The sequence below is a fragment of the Equus przewalskii genome, chromosome 2, assembly GCF_037783145.1.
Source record: "Equus przewalskii isolate Varuska chromosome 2, EquPr2, whole genome shotgun sequence".
In the NCBI taxonomy this organism is placed as follows: Eukaryota; Metazoa; Chordata; class Mammalia; order Perissodactyla; family Equidae; genus Equus; species Equus przewalskii.
The window spans coordinates 48,540,687-48,554,447 of NC_091832.1; the positions used below are offsets into that span (position 1 = coordinate 48,540,687).

The 13,761-nt window shown below is 64.7% G+C and overlaps 2 protein-coding genes across 51 annotated transcripts in view; both read left to right on the plus strand.

The window, feature by feature from the left end:
- Positions 1-4,662, plus strand: part of C2H1orf159 (chromosome 2 C1orf159 homolog) — a 28,404-nt gene extending 23,742 nt beyond the window's left edge. For 38 of the 50 annotated variants that reach the window (XR_011536144.1, XR_011536128.1, XM_070605676.1 and 35 more), the window contains 4 exons: positions 870-1,004; positions 2,494-2,519; positions 2,610-2,640; positions 4,014-4,662. Coding sequence is in view for 47 of the 50 variants with exons in the window: in XM_070605920.1 (XP_070462021.1) it covers positions 870-1,004; positions 2,494-2,519; positions 2,610-2,640; positions 4,014-4,111 (290 nt within the window). In the remaining 3 variants the exon portion in view is untranslated. The remainder of the gene's footprint in view (positions 1-869; positions 1,005-2,493; positions 2,520-2,609; positions 2,641-4,013) is intronic. The other 12 variants (XR_011536155.1, XM_070605761.1, XM_070605743.1 and 9 more) reach the window with 1 other exon arrangement.
- Positions 4,663-6,206: 1,544 nt separating this feature from the next.
- RNF223 (ring finger protein 223) lies at positions 6,207-13,638 on the plus strand. The gene is made up of 2 exons (XM_070606053.1): positions 6,207-10,870; positions 12,348-13,638. Exon 2 carries the CDS (start codon positions 12,357-12,359, stop codon positions 13,137-13,139), a length of 783 nt encoding a protein of 260 aa, XP_070462154.1. The 5' UTR covers positions 6,207-10,870; positions 12,348-12,356; the 3' UTR covers positions 13,140-13,638.
- Positions 13,639-13,761: the final 123 nt, after the last annotated feature.

The following is a 13,761-nucleotide window of genomic DNA, read 5'->3' on the forward strand; positions in this document are numbered from 1 at the left end:
CCCACCAGCCTCAGGGCGTGGCCGTACCTTGGGGCACTGCAGTCAGGGAGAGTGTCACCTCCTCTTCTGAGGTGGCTGGGTGGTGTCACCCCTAGACCCTGCTCCTTCAGCAGAGGACATGTTGACCTGGGCTGAGGGCTCAGGACCAGAAGCAAGTGGCCTTGTGCTGAGCTGGCCCACTGAGGCCGGCCACATGGAGCAGCAGCACTGGAGGGTGGGGTCGCTTCAGAGAGCTGACATGGCCAGGCCGGCAGTGGCAGGGCAAGTGAGGGAGGCCCGAGGGGCTGGCTGTTAGCCCCTCCACTGCAGCACATCTGGGCAGGACACACTCACTTGGCTGGAATTTGTCACTCCTCTGGGTTCCAGCGCCTGGGTCTCAGGGTTAGAAAGCCACCTCCCGACAGGCATCTACATGCACGTTCCCCCAGCTGACGGTCACTGACTGTCCAGAGCCCTCGGCCTGGGTGAAGATGGCCGGGGCTCAGAGCACTGGGAAGGCCGCTCCAGGCAACAGTGAACAAGCTCCCAAGATGTGAGGATGTGGGAGCCCCTGGCGTGGGCTGAAGGCTCCGGCCCAGTGTGCCAAGGGGCATGGGGCCCCACAGTCTGTGCTGAGTCTTGAGGAACAAGCCTGAGGAGCTGGGGCGGGAATCCTTAACCCTCTCCACGTCCCTCCTCCCTGTGGAACTTCCCCAGAGCCCACACCGGGCCTCACTGGGCCTGCAGGGCGTCCTAAGCCCCTGTCTTCGGCCAGCCCCTGTGAGGGCCCCGGGGTGTCCAGGGAACAGGGATCTGGGGAGGAGCCTGGGACCGTCCCCACTCTGAGCCTGCCCAGGCCTGCCACTGGCAGCTGCTCCCCTTGCTTGCAGGGGGCCCTCAAGTGGCAGCCTCCCTGTTCCTGGGGACATTCTTCGTCAGCTCGGGCCTCATCCTCTCCGTGGCCGGGTTCTTCTACCTCAAGCGTGCCAGTAGGCTCCCCAGGGTCTTCTACAGGAGAAACAAAGGTACCCCTCGTGCCGCCGTGGCGAGACCCTGCCCAGCCAAGGGCCCGACCAGCACATACCCCCACGCCAGGCTCCTCGGAGAAGCACTGGGGGCGACTGATGAGGGCGTCCAGGCGTGTAGCCCTGTGAACACAGCCAGAAGGGCCGGGTCATCAGGTGGTTCTTGTGCCCAGGAATAAGAGGGGCAGTTACTTCCTAGAAGCGCTCCTGCGAGGACTCCTTGGGGCCTGAGCGTAGAGGGCACTGGCCTGACTCAGCACCTGGAGCATCATGGCCGGGTTGCTGGGGTGGGGCAGGGCGGGGAGGTGGCGTCCCTGGTCTTGGGGTCACCTGTGCACAGCTCCTGAGGCAAGCTGTGTCCTCTCCCCATCCCGCCCCACTGGGGTTGGAGTGGCCAGGCCGCCCCCACTTACCCTGGGCCTGGGTGCCGGCCCTGCCTCCCTCCTGAAGAGGTGGGAGTCACTCCTGCTGTGCCAGGCAGGTGGTCCAGCCAAGGCATCTGACCCCTGGTGGGCAGCACCAGTGGATGGTTACCCAGAGCCCAGCCCATCAGGGGCTCCATGAGACCCCTGTCCGCCCCCTCTCAGCCAGTGCTGGACACCTCAGCAGGGCTGTTGTAGCTCCCGGGTCCTGAGCGTCAAGGGCTGGGCCCCTCACTGCCATCAGGACAGATGCTCTGGGTCAGCTCGAGGAGGGTGCTTGCACAGTGGTGGGCACGGGGGTCTCGGTGTGTCTGTGCAGTAGCTGGGGCAGGCCCACTCTGTGTCTCCTCCTGCTGCCTCCAGAGCTGGGCTTGGTCACCCTAGGTGGCCACGGGGCCAGGGAGAAGCTGGGGTGGTGGAGGCCTGTGGCAGCCTCCCCAGTGGCAAGGGAGGGGGGCAAAGGTGGTCTCCCCAAGGCGCACCTATGACCTGGGCATCAGCTGGGGCAGAAGGCAACCTCGCCAAGCACCTGCTGGGACCCGGGGAGGGAGAGCCACACTCTGCCCCTTGGCTGTGCTGGAGGCCTAAAGAAATGCACTTTCTGAGGAATGGCTTGTCCACTCCACCGAGCGGGCAGAAAGAGGGTTCTGGGGAGGAGACGGCTCACCTGGGAACCTTGGGGGCCCACCACCCCCAAGTGCAGGTGGGAAACGGGGCAGACAGCCAGGCTGAGGGCACTGCTGGGCGAAGGTGTGGAGGTGGGATTGGGCTGAGCCTGGAGCTGGGGAAGCAGCTCTGCAGGCCCTATGGCCCCCACCCCAGGCTAAGGGATCCCACCCAGGCTGAGGGACCCCACTTAGACTGAGGGACCCCACCCCAGGCTGAGGGACCCCACTTAGGCTGAGGGACCCCACCCAGGCTGAAGGGCGCCACCCAGGCTGAGGGACCCCACCCCAGGCTGAGGGACCCAACCCTAGGCTGAAGGGCCCCCGCCCCAGGATGAGGGACCCCACCCCAAGCTGAGATGGCTGCGTGACCCAGGTGACACCTGTGCTCTTTCCCTGCAGTCCCTGCCCTGCAGCCTGGAGAAGCTGTAAGTAACCCGGACGGGGGGCTGGGCACCCCTGTGTTGCGTGCTGCGCGGGGCCGTCCATTGTTCTCATTGTGCTCTCTCCTTTTTCAGGCTGCGATGATCCCCCTGCCGCAGTCCTCAGGTAGGTCAGCTGTCACTGCCCCTCGGCCCCTCGACAATTTCACAGGCAGCCCACGGTGTGTGGGCGCGGCCCACTCCAGGACCAGCCCCGCCTCCCCCCCGCCCCCCCCACTTCCCTGGCGCCTGCAGGGATGGGCCCAGCGGGTGGGTGCCTGGACCTGCCGCTCCACCACCCCCACCCCCCGCCACCCCCACCCCCCACTGCTGGGGACGCCGGCCACGTTCCTTCCCCCTTCAGCAACCGGAGCTTTAGTGCCTTTTCTCTTTATTCCTGAGACATTGAGTCTCCCCAGCGCGAAGTCAGAAGTCGCCTCTGCTGCCCTTGCTTGTTGACCTGAGCAGTGGGGTGTGGCCGGCCAGGCACTGGGCCCTTGGGCAGTCCCCGCTCCGAGCGGCTGGCTTTCGTTCTGCTGGGCCAGGCGCATGGCGCCTCAGATGGCTCCAGGAGTAGGTGCAGTCTCACCACGTTACAGGTGATGCTGTGAGCACAGGCCGCACAGCTACAGGCCCAGAGCAGGTGTCTCCCCCAGTTGTGTTCTTGCTGCTCTGCAGGGGTCTGGAGTGGGGACAGGGGAGGACGTCCCTCTTCTGTGGGGACAGAGAAGTTCCTTTCTCAAGGCTGGGTCAGCCCGGTTCCAAGACACTCGTCTCTTGTTTCTCTCACGCAGCAGTGTCTGCGGTATCTTGAGTTTCCTAAGGTGCCTTGGTAGTTTCCCAGGGCTGTAGAGACAGGTGGCCACAGATGGGGGGCTTGAGACCACCGAGACGTCTGCTCACAGTTGAGGAGGCTGGAAGTCAGGAACCAGGATTGGGGGGGTGCTCCCTCTGGATCTTTCTTGCCTCTTCCGGCCTCTGGGGGCTCCAGGCGTCCCTGGGCTGTGGCCAGACCCCTCCAGCCTCTACCCCAATCCTCATGTGTCTCCTCCTCTCTCGACCTCCCTGTCATGAGGACGCTGGTCACTGAATTCAGGACACATAGTCCAGGAGGAGCTCATCACGAGACCCTTAACTTAATCACACGCGCAAAGACCCTTTTTCCAAGAGAGGTCGCATCCACAGGCCCCAGGCTTAGGACGTGGACGTGTCTTTTTGGGGCCACCATCCAGGCCCCTGCAGTGCATCATGTGACCTGTGCCTCAGTGATTTGCGAGAGCCAGGCCCTCGCCCAGGCCAGGGTGCTCGGGCCTCTGGGGAGAGTGGGGTATTCATCCCAGAGCCTCTCCTCAGCTGCCACATCTGTACAAGCTGGGGCTCGGCGGGGTGCTTCGGGGCTGCTCCATGTCCCACTCCCAGGAGCTCTGTGGGGGCTGCAACCCGGGGCGTCCCTGCTGTCCCAGGCCCTGCTCTGACCCCACCTGTCTGACCCTGTTTCAGTGCGGAAGCCGCGCTACGTCAGGCGTGAGCGGCCCTCGGGCAAGGACACAGGCCCCACTGCTGTCTCCTTGGTGGAGGCCCGGGTCAGCAACGTGTGAGCTGGAGGCCCACCTGAACTCCACACGCCACCTTGGAGGAAGCCCAGCACATAGAAGGCAGCACTGCCCAGTGAGGCCTCTGGACGGGCCTGGACACAGCCCCTGGCTCAGCTCATCCGCCTCCCAGTGACCAATGCTCAGTGGAAATATGCCCGGTGTTCTACAGGTGACTCCTCCCTGCCCACGGCCTCTCGGGGTGACTGACAGGAACAGGTGACCCTGTGACAGGCTCAGCCCTCAGGAGACTGTGAGCTCCCAGCGCCCACAGTCTGCAGGCCTGCCAGGCTGCCTGGTGCCTGGCAGAGCTGCAGCCGGCCACCTCACCCCTGGGAGCCCACAGTGGGCAGATGCCCCTGCACCACTAGGCCACATGGCCCCCTGGACCCTTCTGAGAGGAGAGAGGCCGAGGCCTTCAGGTGTTCCAGCTGGTGCCGGACAGGGTGGGGTGGGGTCTGGGGACTGAGGTGCCCACAGGGCTGTCCTATGGCTGAGACCCCTGAGCCTGCGACCACCTGTTTCCAGGAGCTGGAGAAGCGAGTTTCCTGGTTTCATACTGACTTGTGTCTGTTTTTAGGCAGAAATGCATTTTGTAGAGAAGTCTGAGTGGCACTGCCATCCTCGGCCCCCTGCCCCTGCCCCCATGCCTGGGCCCCAGGCACTGCTATCCTTGTCCACCAAGGGACTACACTAGCCTGAAGCTGTGGGAGGTCAAGGCCAGCCCCCACTGGGGTGTGTCCACCCAGGGTCACATTTCCCTGTGACTGCCGCCTGCACCATCAGGTTTTGCTGGACCCATGGAGGCCATGCTGGCTGCTGGTCCTGCTGCCCCAGGCCTCAAGGTGCCACCCTGCACGTCTTCAACCTTGACTGGTTGCTGATGGCCGTGGTTCCTGTGGGGAGAGGAGCGTTCGCCGCCACCTCCTGTGCCCGGGGCCTCGCTGGCTACTTCCCAGGTTCTCAGCCACCACCAGCGTGTTCTCTTGCAGCGTCTGGTCCACATCTGAGGGGCCCGAGGCGGACCTGCGTGGTCAGCCTCCCCTGCTCTGCATCATGATGCCTGTCTCAAGCATTTAGTATCTGCATACGCGCTTGTTCTCGAAGACTGAGCCAGTGACCTGGCCCAGCAGCTGAGGGCACCAGCTTGGTCAGTGCCAGGCGAGCCCTTCAGGGCGCTCTCTTCCAGGCCTTCTAGCCCGCCCAGGGCCATCTGTTCCTGAGTGAGGGTGAAGCCCCACCCAGGCCCACTGCCCAGGGCAAGGATCAGCACCCCTGCCCTGTCACTCCTCCTGGGCCTGAGAGCCTGCGCCTCTGCCAGGTAGAGCCACACCAGCCCCGCCTTTCAGGACGGTGTCCCGGGGGAGGGGCCTCCCCAGGCCGCCTCCCATGAGCAGGACAGCCCAGGGGCCCCCCACCCCCATTAGGACCTGAGAAGGGAAAGACTGTGGGTGCCTCTTAGGGGGCTTTTCTGTAAAATGACCAGGCCTAGTGGGGGGGCGTGCAGGTCCCGGGTGATCACAGGCCCCCTGTGCAGAGAGGACACCCATGGGCCGGCTCACAGCCTCCCGGGAGGAAGTTACAGAGGGGCACAGAGTGCAGGCTGGAGCCCCCTTGGGGCACAGGGGTCCCCCATGCTCACAGGTGGATGGCTCCTTGGAGGGGCTGGAGAGCGGGCAGGCCTTTGCTGACTGGCAGTGGGACTGCCCAGGAGGCCCAGAGCTTCATCCCTGGATGTCCACCTGGGGGAGCATCTGCATTGCGGTGGGCCTGGCCGTCCACCTGGGGGAGCATCTGCATTGCCGTGGGCCTGGCCCCCACCAGGCGGGGGGGAGGAGCCGTGTCCACACAGCCAGGGGCTGCAGGAAGCCTCCCTGGGGCTCCATCCTGGGTTCTGGGGACAGCCACCCGGGGAACTGCCTGTCTCCGTGGCCACAACATTGAGAAGCTTTGGGGTTGCCACAGGCTTCCTGTGTGCACAGGGGACCCAGCTGTGGCAGGGAGGGTGCTGGCCCCCCAGAGCCACCTCTTCTCTGATGCTCAGCAACTCCCCAGGGGGCTCGGCTGCCCCGGGTCCATCTGTCTCTGAGCCTGTGTCTGCGGCCAGGGAAGGATGCCTGGCCAGGCCGAATCTGACCTCCTGGGGGGCAGTGCAGGGCAGGCCCTCAGCGTGAGTTCTGATGGGAGGTGGGCAGGAAGGGCGTCGGCCGCAGCACTGGGGGGCAGTCTGAGGGTGCTCAGGAGAGCCAGCGGCCCACCCCTTCTTGCCCCCCGTGCACCCCACTGGCCAGGCTGGTATGGACTTTTCCACTACAGCAGGGACAGGGACTGCCAAGGGCCTGGACTGTGCCCCTGTGGACACCTCCATCCTCTCCATCCCCTTGCGTGAAGAGAAGGGGACCCGGGTGGAGGTGGAGAGACCGGTTCAGGGTCCCCATTGGCTTCAGGAACCACGAGGAAGGGAGAGGACGCTGTGCTGTCTGTGTGGGAGGCTGGGGCTGGAAGGGGCGAGGTGTGGGGCCCTCCAGTCTCTCATGGGTCACCGTGGGTCCCTGGGGGACAGAGCAGACGGGAGGAGGTGCCCTGTCCCTTACTCCTGTGCTCACACCAGGCCAGGCTTCTCATTTGGGGACGAAACAGAAAATGCAGGGCCCTGTCCAACCAGGACAGTAGGTCTGGGCAGCCAGGCCCTAGATGCCCCGCCCAGGCACAGACAGGGCCTCTCCAGCTCGTCCCCGCCTCTGAGGGACCACCCCCCAGGCCCTTGCATCACCCCCCACCCTGAGGTGCAAACCAGAAACCAGGGTCATTCCAGCCACCTTCACATCCCTCCAGCCCCCCGCCCCCCCTCCTCCCAGTCCCCAGCCCACAGCCTCAGCCCTGCCACATCCCTGGCAGCAAAACTCCACTCTGAATTAGACCCTGTACCCCGACCTACAGCCCCCGGCCCCCACAGTTGGCATGCCTCATGCCCTTCCCCTGACCTTCAAGGCCCGTGCAGCCTGGCTCCTTGAGCCCTCAGCTTCGCTGGGCATACCTCTACGGCCGGGCACCCCTAGGCCTAGGTACAGCTCTCAGGCCCCCAAATAGTGGGGGTGGGACAGCTGGACTGGCTAGCCGGTGGCCTTATCCAGGCCACAAAGCAGGGGCATGGGGTGGGGGAACCCAAGGTACGCGTGCGGCAGGGGCAGGTGTCTGCAGTGGGGGCCCTGCACAGCCTCTCTGCAGCTTGTCTATTTGAGCCCCTCACCCAGCCCTTACTGGATCCAGGTCCTCACATAAAAGGTCCAAACAAGGCCGATTTTGGGGTCATAGGCTCAGGCCAACCAGGCAGGTGGGGCATGTCCCCTCCTCACCCCGGTATGTCAACTGCTGTGGGGCCTCCCACACCCCAGGAGGCAAGCGTGGAGGGGGGTCAGGCAGCACAGCCCTGGGGTCATGGCTGGCAGCTCATTCCTTCCCTCATCAATTCATTCACTCAGCACTAGGAGCACCCAGAGCTGATGAGGTCAGAGGTCAGCAAGAGGAAGATCCACCGCAGCCTCAGAAGGTGGACACACAGCAGGACCAAGGGGGCCTGAGGAGTGATGTGGGCAGAGGTCCTGCGAGGCTTGGGCAGGGGATCCCGGTAGGAGCCGCCACAGCGAGATGGGACGGGGCGGCCAGGCTGCCCTGCGGGGCCCGGCTCTCACTGCTGGGCACAGGAGGGATACGCCTGGCTGAGTCCACTGGACGTCCCGGCAGGGCCACCTCACGCCCAGAGGGCAACACCAAGCCCATCGGAAGCCCAGGCTCAGAAGGAGAGGCAGAGACTGAAACCCAAGCCCACACCCCTCCCCAGAGCTCCTGCCACAGCCAAGGCCTCCCGCCCCAGCCTGGGGGAAACCAGTTTCTGCCCTGTGGGGAGGCCTCACCCTCGCACGCACGCCTGGTCCAACAGGAAAGAATTGCAGCCCCAGACGTGTCCCCAGCCTCGCTGTGTCAGTGTCCCTGGCTGGCAGGGGGTGGGGCAGCAGAGTGGTCAGCAGGTCACCCACACGGGGCCGGCAGGAATGGAGACTCGGCTCCAAATGAGCCCCCGAGGCCATCCCCCACTGGCTGTTTCTGTGTGCCCTGGCAGTGCTCGCGGATCTGAAGCCAGTTCTGTCCTCAGTCCTGGGGTGGGGGACGTGGGCCTGGGGTGCAGTCCTCTCCTCTGCTCATCCAGCTGAGCACAACTTTGTGTCCAGCCCAGGACTCCCAGCCCCACATCTAAGAGCCACGACTGGACAGGGGGTGGTCACTGAGGGCCTTGTCCTCTCCCCAGTCCAGTGAGTCCAGGGGTGTGGGTCACATGCTGGCAGCCGTGTCCCCATCACATGCAGGGATACACACACCCCCTCATGTGCAGACACTTGTGCTCACACACTCCACCAGGTTAACGTGGTGGTGCACACATACCCACCCACTCAAACAAAGGACACGAACAGCCCACGTGCTCCCAGAGCACTGCTGCCTGTCGGTGGGATGGAGGGTGAGCAGGTGCCTGGGGACCAGGTGGACCAGCCAGGTCCTGAGCACACTGAGATCCCAGCCCTGGGTTCCGGGCCTGCGTCCCATGCAGTGAGGCCTGGCACTCCCCAGACTGCTCACTCCCCAGGCCTCCCTGTCCCCTTGGGTCTGGGCAATGCTCTCAGAGGAGCTTGGAGTGACCTCAGAGCTCAGATATTCCCAGGAGTCCTTGGGAGGTGTTCTCAGAGCAAAGGAACCAAGGACACTTCCTGGAGACAGCATGTGACCCCGAGTCACAATCCCCATGGGAACTAGTCCCATCATGCACAGGCTGGGCCAGGCCTCACAGCAGCTCCCCACACTGAACCCCTACTCTCTGTCTCAATGCTCACCCCCTCTCTGGGCCCCCACCCTCTCGGCAAGCCCCTCATGAGACTTCTCCCCCTCATGGAACAGCTGGGAACCCTTGCCCCTTCTGGAGCCCAGGTCCCCCTTTCTTCTGCAGCCACCCCACATCCCACCTTCCACGTGGGTCTCGGCCACCTCTTGTCTCCTTCCTTGGCCTGGCCACCCCTCCCCTTCTCACTGTGGCCGGCTCCCCCTGGGGTCCCAAGTCCAGGCAGCCTGCTCGGTGCGCCTCCCTCCTAATGCTGCTGTAGTGCCCTCCTCTTACTGACCTCTGACCTCTGTTGGCTCTTGGTGCTTCTCCGAGTGCTGTTGGGGCTGGGCAGCCTCTGAAGTTCCCAGCCACTCGCTGAGGTGGTCAATGGGTGCCTGCCTGCCTGCCAGGTGGGTGGGTGTGGCCTGAGGCCAGCCTGGGGTGGGGGCCAATCCCCCACTAGAGTGGGCCCCTGCTCCCAGCCTCACCAGGCCTGACATGCCCTCCCCACATCTCAGGTTTGGGTGCCATCTCAGGTCCAGGGCCCCAGCTGAGCAGCAGGGGAACCACACCCCTACTCCAACTCAGATGTGCACTGAGGTGTGCTGTGCACTGCCAGGGAGCAGAGAACCCTTGGGGAGTTGGGGAGAGCCTGCGTGGCCGCAGGGACCAGGAGGGGGTGTCAGGTCGGGGAGCCTCAGGAACACCTTGGGCACAGGTGGTAAGGGGGCTGCAGTCCCTGCCTTGACTAGGTTCAGCCCCTCCACCCTGGCCCCCAGGCCCTCCATCCCTGCCCTCCCCTCCAGCCTCAGCCCCCAGCCAGGCCTTTGCACAGGTCACTCTGGGGTCTGCTAGGCCCCAATGCTGAGTAACTGAACTGCTCCCCCTTCCCCCCAGGAAGATTTCCAGAGCCCCTGGCTGGGGGGGGTGGGGGCTTCCTCAGGCTCCAGGGTCCTTGCCCTACGTGTGTAACCGAGGGTGGCCCCAGTAGACACCTGAAACAAGTTCCTGTGGCCAGCCTGGCCCCTGACTCATCTTCATCCCTGACCTCTAACCCCACTCCCTGGACCCAGAGCAGGGGGAGGGGCAGGGGCAGCAGAAGTGCAAGCTTGGAGGGCCGTGCGTGTGGACAGTGGGATGGCACATGTGTGTGGGCACGGAGGTAGGGGGCAGGAACAGGGCTGTTGGGGTGGGATCAGTGAGAGCAGAGGTTGGGGGGGTGACAGGCTGAGCTGAGACTGGGGGGGCTCCTCGGAGGGGCCCCTCTGGAGGCCCCCCCAGGAGCTCCTGTGCCACCAGGACCTTCCCTGAACTGGGTTGGTAAGTGGGTCTGTTTCCAGAGGGGCTGCTCTAGCATCCCAGGGCTGCGGGGGCAGGTGTTATCCAGACATCCAACTCCCCCAGATCTGCCCAGGCTGTGGAGGCCTACACTGACCCCAGCCCACCCCAGGCTCTGACCTCTCACCTCTGGGTCTCCATTCCCCGGGTATCCACTGCCCAGCCTGCTGGGGAAAGGACAGGAGGCCAACCAATCCCAGAGGCCCCAGGCCACGCCCCTGGCCAGCACGCCCCCGTGAGCATATAAATACACCTGCCGGTAGCCCAGCCCAGAGAACTCAGACCTGCCTGGGACAGCGCTTCGCACCTGGAAGAGCACACACATCCCCTGTGCCCCACCTGCCTGGACAGAGCAGAGGGTGCACCTGCCAGACCAGTGCCATCAGGACAGCTGCTGGCAGCCAGCTCCGCAGAGGGACACCTTCCAGGTGGAGCACAGGCCGGCCGGCCCAGAGAAGGAGGGGGCACTGCTGGAGCAGGAGAGCTCAGGGCTTTGGATCCTGGCTGTGGCCAGCCGAGAGGATCATGCCCAGGCCCCGCTGACCCCTGGCTACCAGGTAAGGCCAGCCCAGCTGGCACTCCCCTCCCACCTGGACAGGCTCAAGGTTGGCACCTCCCCAGAGGGGCAGGTCCTCAGAGCTAGGGAACGAGCTATGTGGGGTGAACCAGCCTGGGGAGGACAGCCTGCAGTCCCCCAGACCCTGCTGGGGCTACCGCCTGGCCTGCAGCCAATGCTGTCACCCAGACATGGTGACATCTCAGCCATGATGCTGGGGGCACTCATGACATCATAGGGATGTCCCCGTGACTCACAGCAGTCACAGTCATGATGTAGCAACACCCAAGCCTTCAGGGTGCGTCACCAAGAAGTCATCCCCCAGTCTACCTGGACTGATTGGCAAGTCAGGTTTGGGGTCACCTCTGGGGGATGTCCTGGGCTCCATGGGGTCACACCACCAGGGTCTTCCCAAAGGCCCTGGCCTCCTCTGTCCACTGTGAGGGTGATGGGTAACACCTCCCCTCACCTGCTCTCCCCTAGGCAGGACTCATGGGGCTGCCTGGGGTGTAGACCTGGGCCCCGTGGCAGGGCAGGGGTGCCTGGGTGGGCCCTGGTCAGCAGGCAGTCACCTGAGCCCACCCAGCGAGACTTCTGAGGAAATGCAAGTGGGCTGGGAGGGCATCCCGCTGTCTCCCGGACGGCAGCGTGTGCTCGTGCGACCCTCCAGGGCAGCGGGCCAGCCCAGAGAGGAAGACTGGGCTTGTCCACCTCCTATTCTCGCTGCAGGCGGAAGTGCATTTCCAGGCCCTGAGGGCCATCACCAGGCCCTCGTCATCAGCCAGACAGGCTGGCCTTGCAGGCTCAGGGTTACTGCTGGGAGACAAACCCTCCTCAGGCCACTGGCTGCCACTGCTGCTCATGCCCTCCCCGTCTTCCCACAGCCCAGCTGGCTCAGACCAGCCCCCAGACCCAGAGTCCCTACCTGTACCCCACCCAGCCGGGCACCCCGCCTGCACACAGCTGCCCGCAAGTTGGGCATGCGCCCACTGAGCTCCGTGCCCAAACCCGCTGCACCTGACCCAGAGCCACATCCTCCTATGAGATCCTAGATTGTGCTGGCTCTTGGCCCGGTGACCCTGGTTGAGTCACCCCACCCTCTGTGACTGCTGCGTTACATAACCTGAGCCCAGCCTGGCAGAGCCCACACCTAAATAGGAACTACTGTGGGCCACTGTCAGTGTCACCTTTATTTCTGCCCAGGTGGCACAGCCAAGTAGGGCAGGGCCAGCAGGAGGTGCCCACCGGCCAGTCAGCATGATGCCCCCAGGACGCTCACCCCATCTCAGCCTGGGAGGAGGTGGGGAGGGCAGGGCACAGGTGGGGTTTTCTGGAGGTGCCCACAGGTGGGCAGTGTCCTCCTGGGATCTTCGAGGCTAGTGCCAAGTAAAAGAGAGAGACAGGGAGAGGACAACAGATGGACCTTCCGGGAAAAGGACAGCCTGTGGTCATTCACATTGGTCTCGTTTGTCCCATAGCTCAGAGCCATGTCATCAGGCCAGCAGGTGTGGCACACAGCCACGCCACGCCACAGCCGGAGCAGTCCCACAGCCACAGTGCCCAGGACCCCCAGCTCAGCCAGCAGTCCCAGGTCACCCAGCTCAGCCAGCGGCCCCAGGTCCCCCAGCACCCCTGGCTCAGAGAAGGTGGCCTCCCCACTAGAGTGCTCCATCTGCTTCTCTGGCTATGACAACATCTTCAAGACACCCAAGGAGCTGTCCTGCACCCACGTCTTCTGCCTGGAGTGCCTGGCACGGCTGGCAGCCGCCCAGCCAATGGGCCAGCCTGGTGGTGAGGCTGTGCCCTGCCCATTCTGCCGGCAGCCCACGGCTGTGCCCGCTGCCGGGGCCCCCGCGCTGCGCACCAGCCGCCAGCTGCAGGCCAGGATGCCGGCGCACCTGCAGCATGAGGAGCCTGTGTGGCTGGAAGGCACCAGGCTGTGCTGCTGCCCCCCGCCCGCTGCGCCTGGCCTCACAGCACCCGGGTTCATGTGCGTGGACGTGGGCCTGAGGAAGCCCGCTGAGCCCGCTGCGCCCCCACCCACCCTGGGCCCCACCCGCCCCCAGGGCCGCCTGGCCCACTGCTGGGCGCGCTGCCGGGCCTGGAGGCGTGTGGCACTTGTCACGGCCCTGCTGCTCCTGCTCTTCTGCGTGGTGCTCTGGCCCGTGCAGTGTGCGCTCAAGACCGGGAACCTGCGCTGCCTCCCCCGGGCCCCCACCACTGCTGCCACCGCCGCTGCCTTCTCCCTCGGGCCTCTGGCCGACAACTAGGGCCAGCCACCCTGCCCAGCCTCATGGGTGGAGCCCACGCTGGCGTTACAGGGTGCAGCAGCTGTTGGCAGTTGGTCACCAGGAGCCAGAGGAACCCCAGCATCTCTGAGGACCCCAGATTCCATTCATCCCCCTGCCCCCCCTCTCTGGGGCTGGGTCCTGATGGGGTGGACAGAAGGGCCCCCAAAGCCTCCAAAAATCACAGGCTCCCATGGGCCCCAGAGACCCCCGACCCCCTTCATACAGATGGGGAAACTGAGATCCAGGAGAGAGTCTGCCGAGGCCCCTCCTTGTACAATCGCCTGCAGGTGCAGCTCCTTACTGAGAAGGGAGGGGTTCACCATCCACCCATGGCTCCTTCCCATACCCCTTCCCTGGACAGGGCTGGCCCCTGCCCCTGGGTGGGTGCAGACCCTGCCCTCTGGCCACGGAGTCCACCCCTCAGTGCCCATCCCACTCTCCTGAACTGTACATTTTTAAATAAATTATTTTGTATCCATGTTTGGTAAGGAGCCCTCCCCTGTGCACCCTCCTCCCTGTACCACCAAACTCCTCCTCCAGGAGCCCCAGCCTGGCCTGCTCCTGGGAGCCTCAATCCAGCACACACTGGCTGGGACTCCCA

Excerpts from the sequence above, each read along its gene's own strand:
- RNF223 (XM_070606053.1), top strand. The coding sequence starts at position 12,357 with ATGTCATCAGGCCAGCAGGTGTGGCACACAGCCACGCCACGCCACAGC.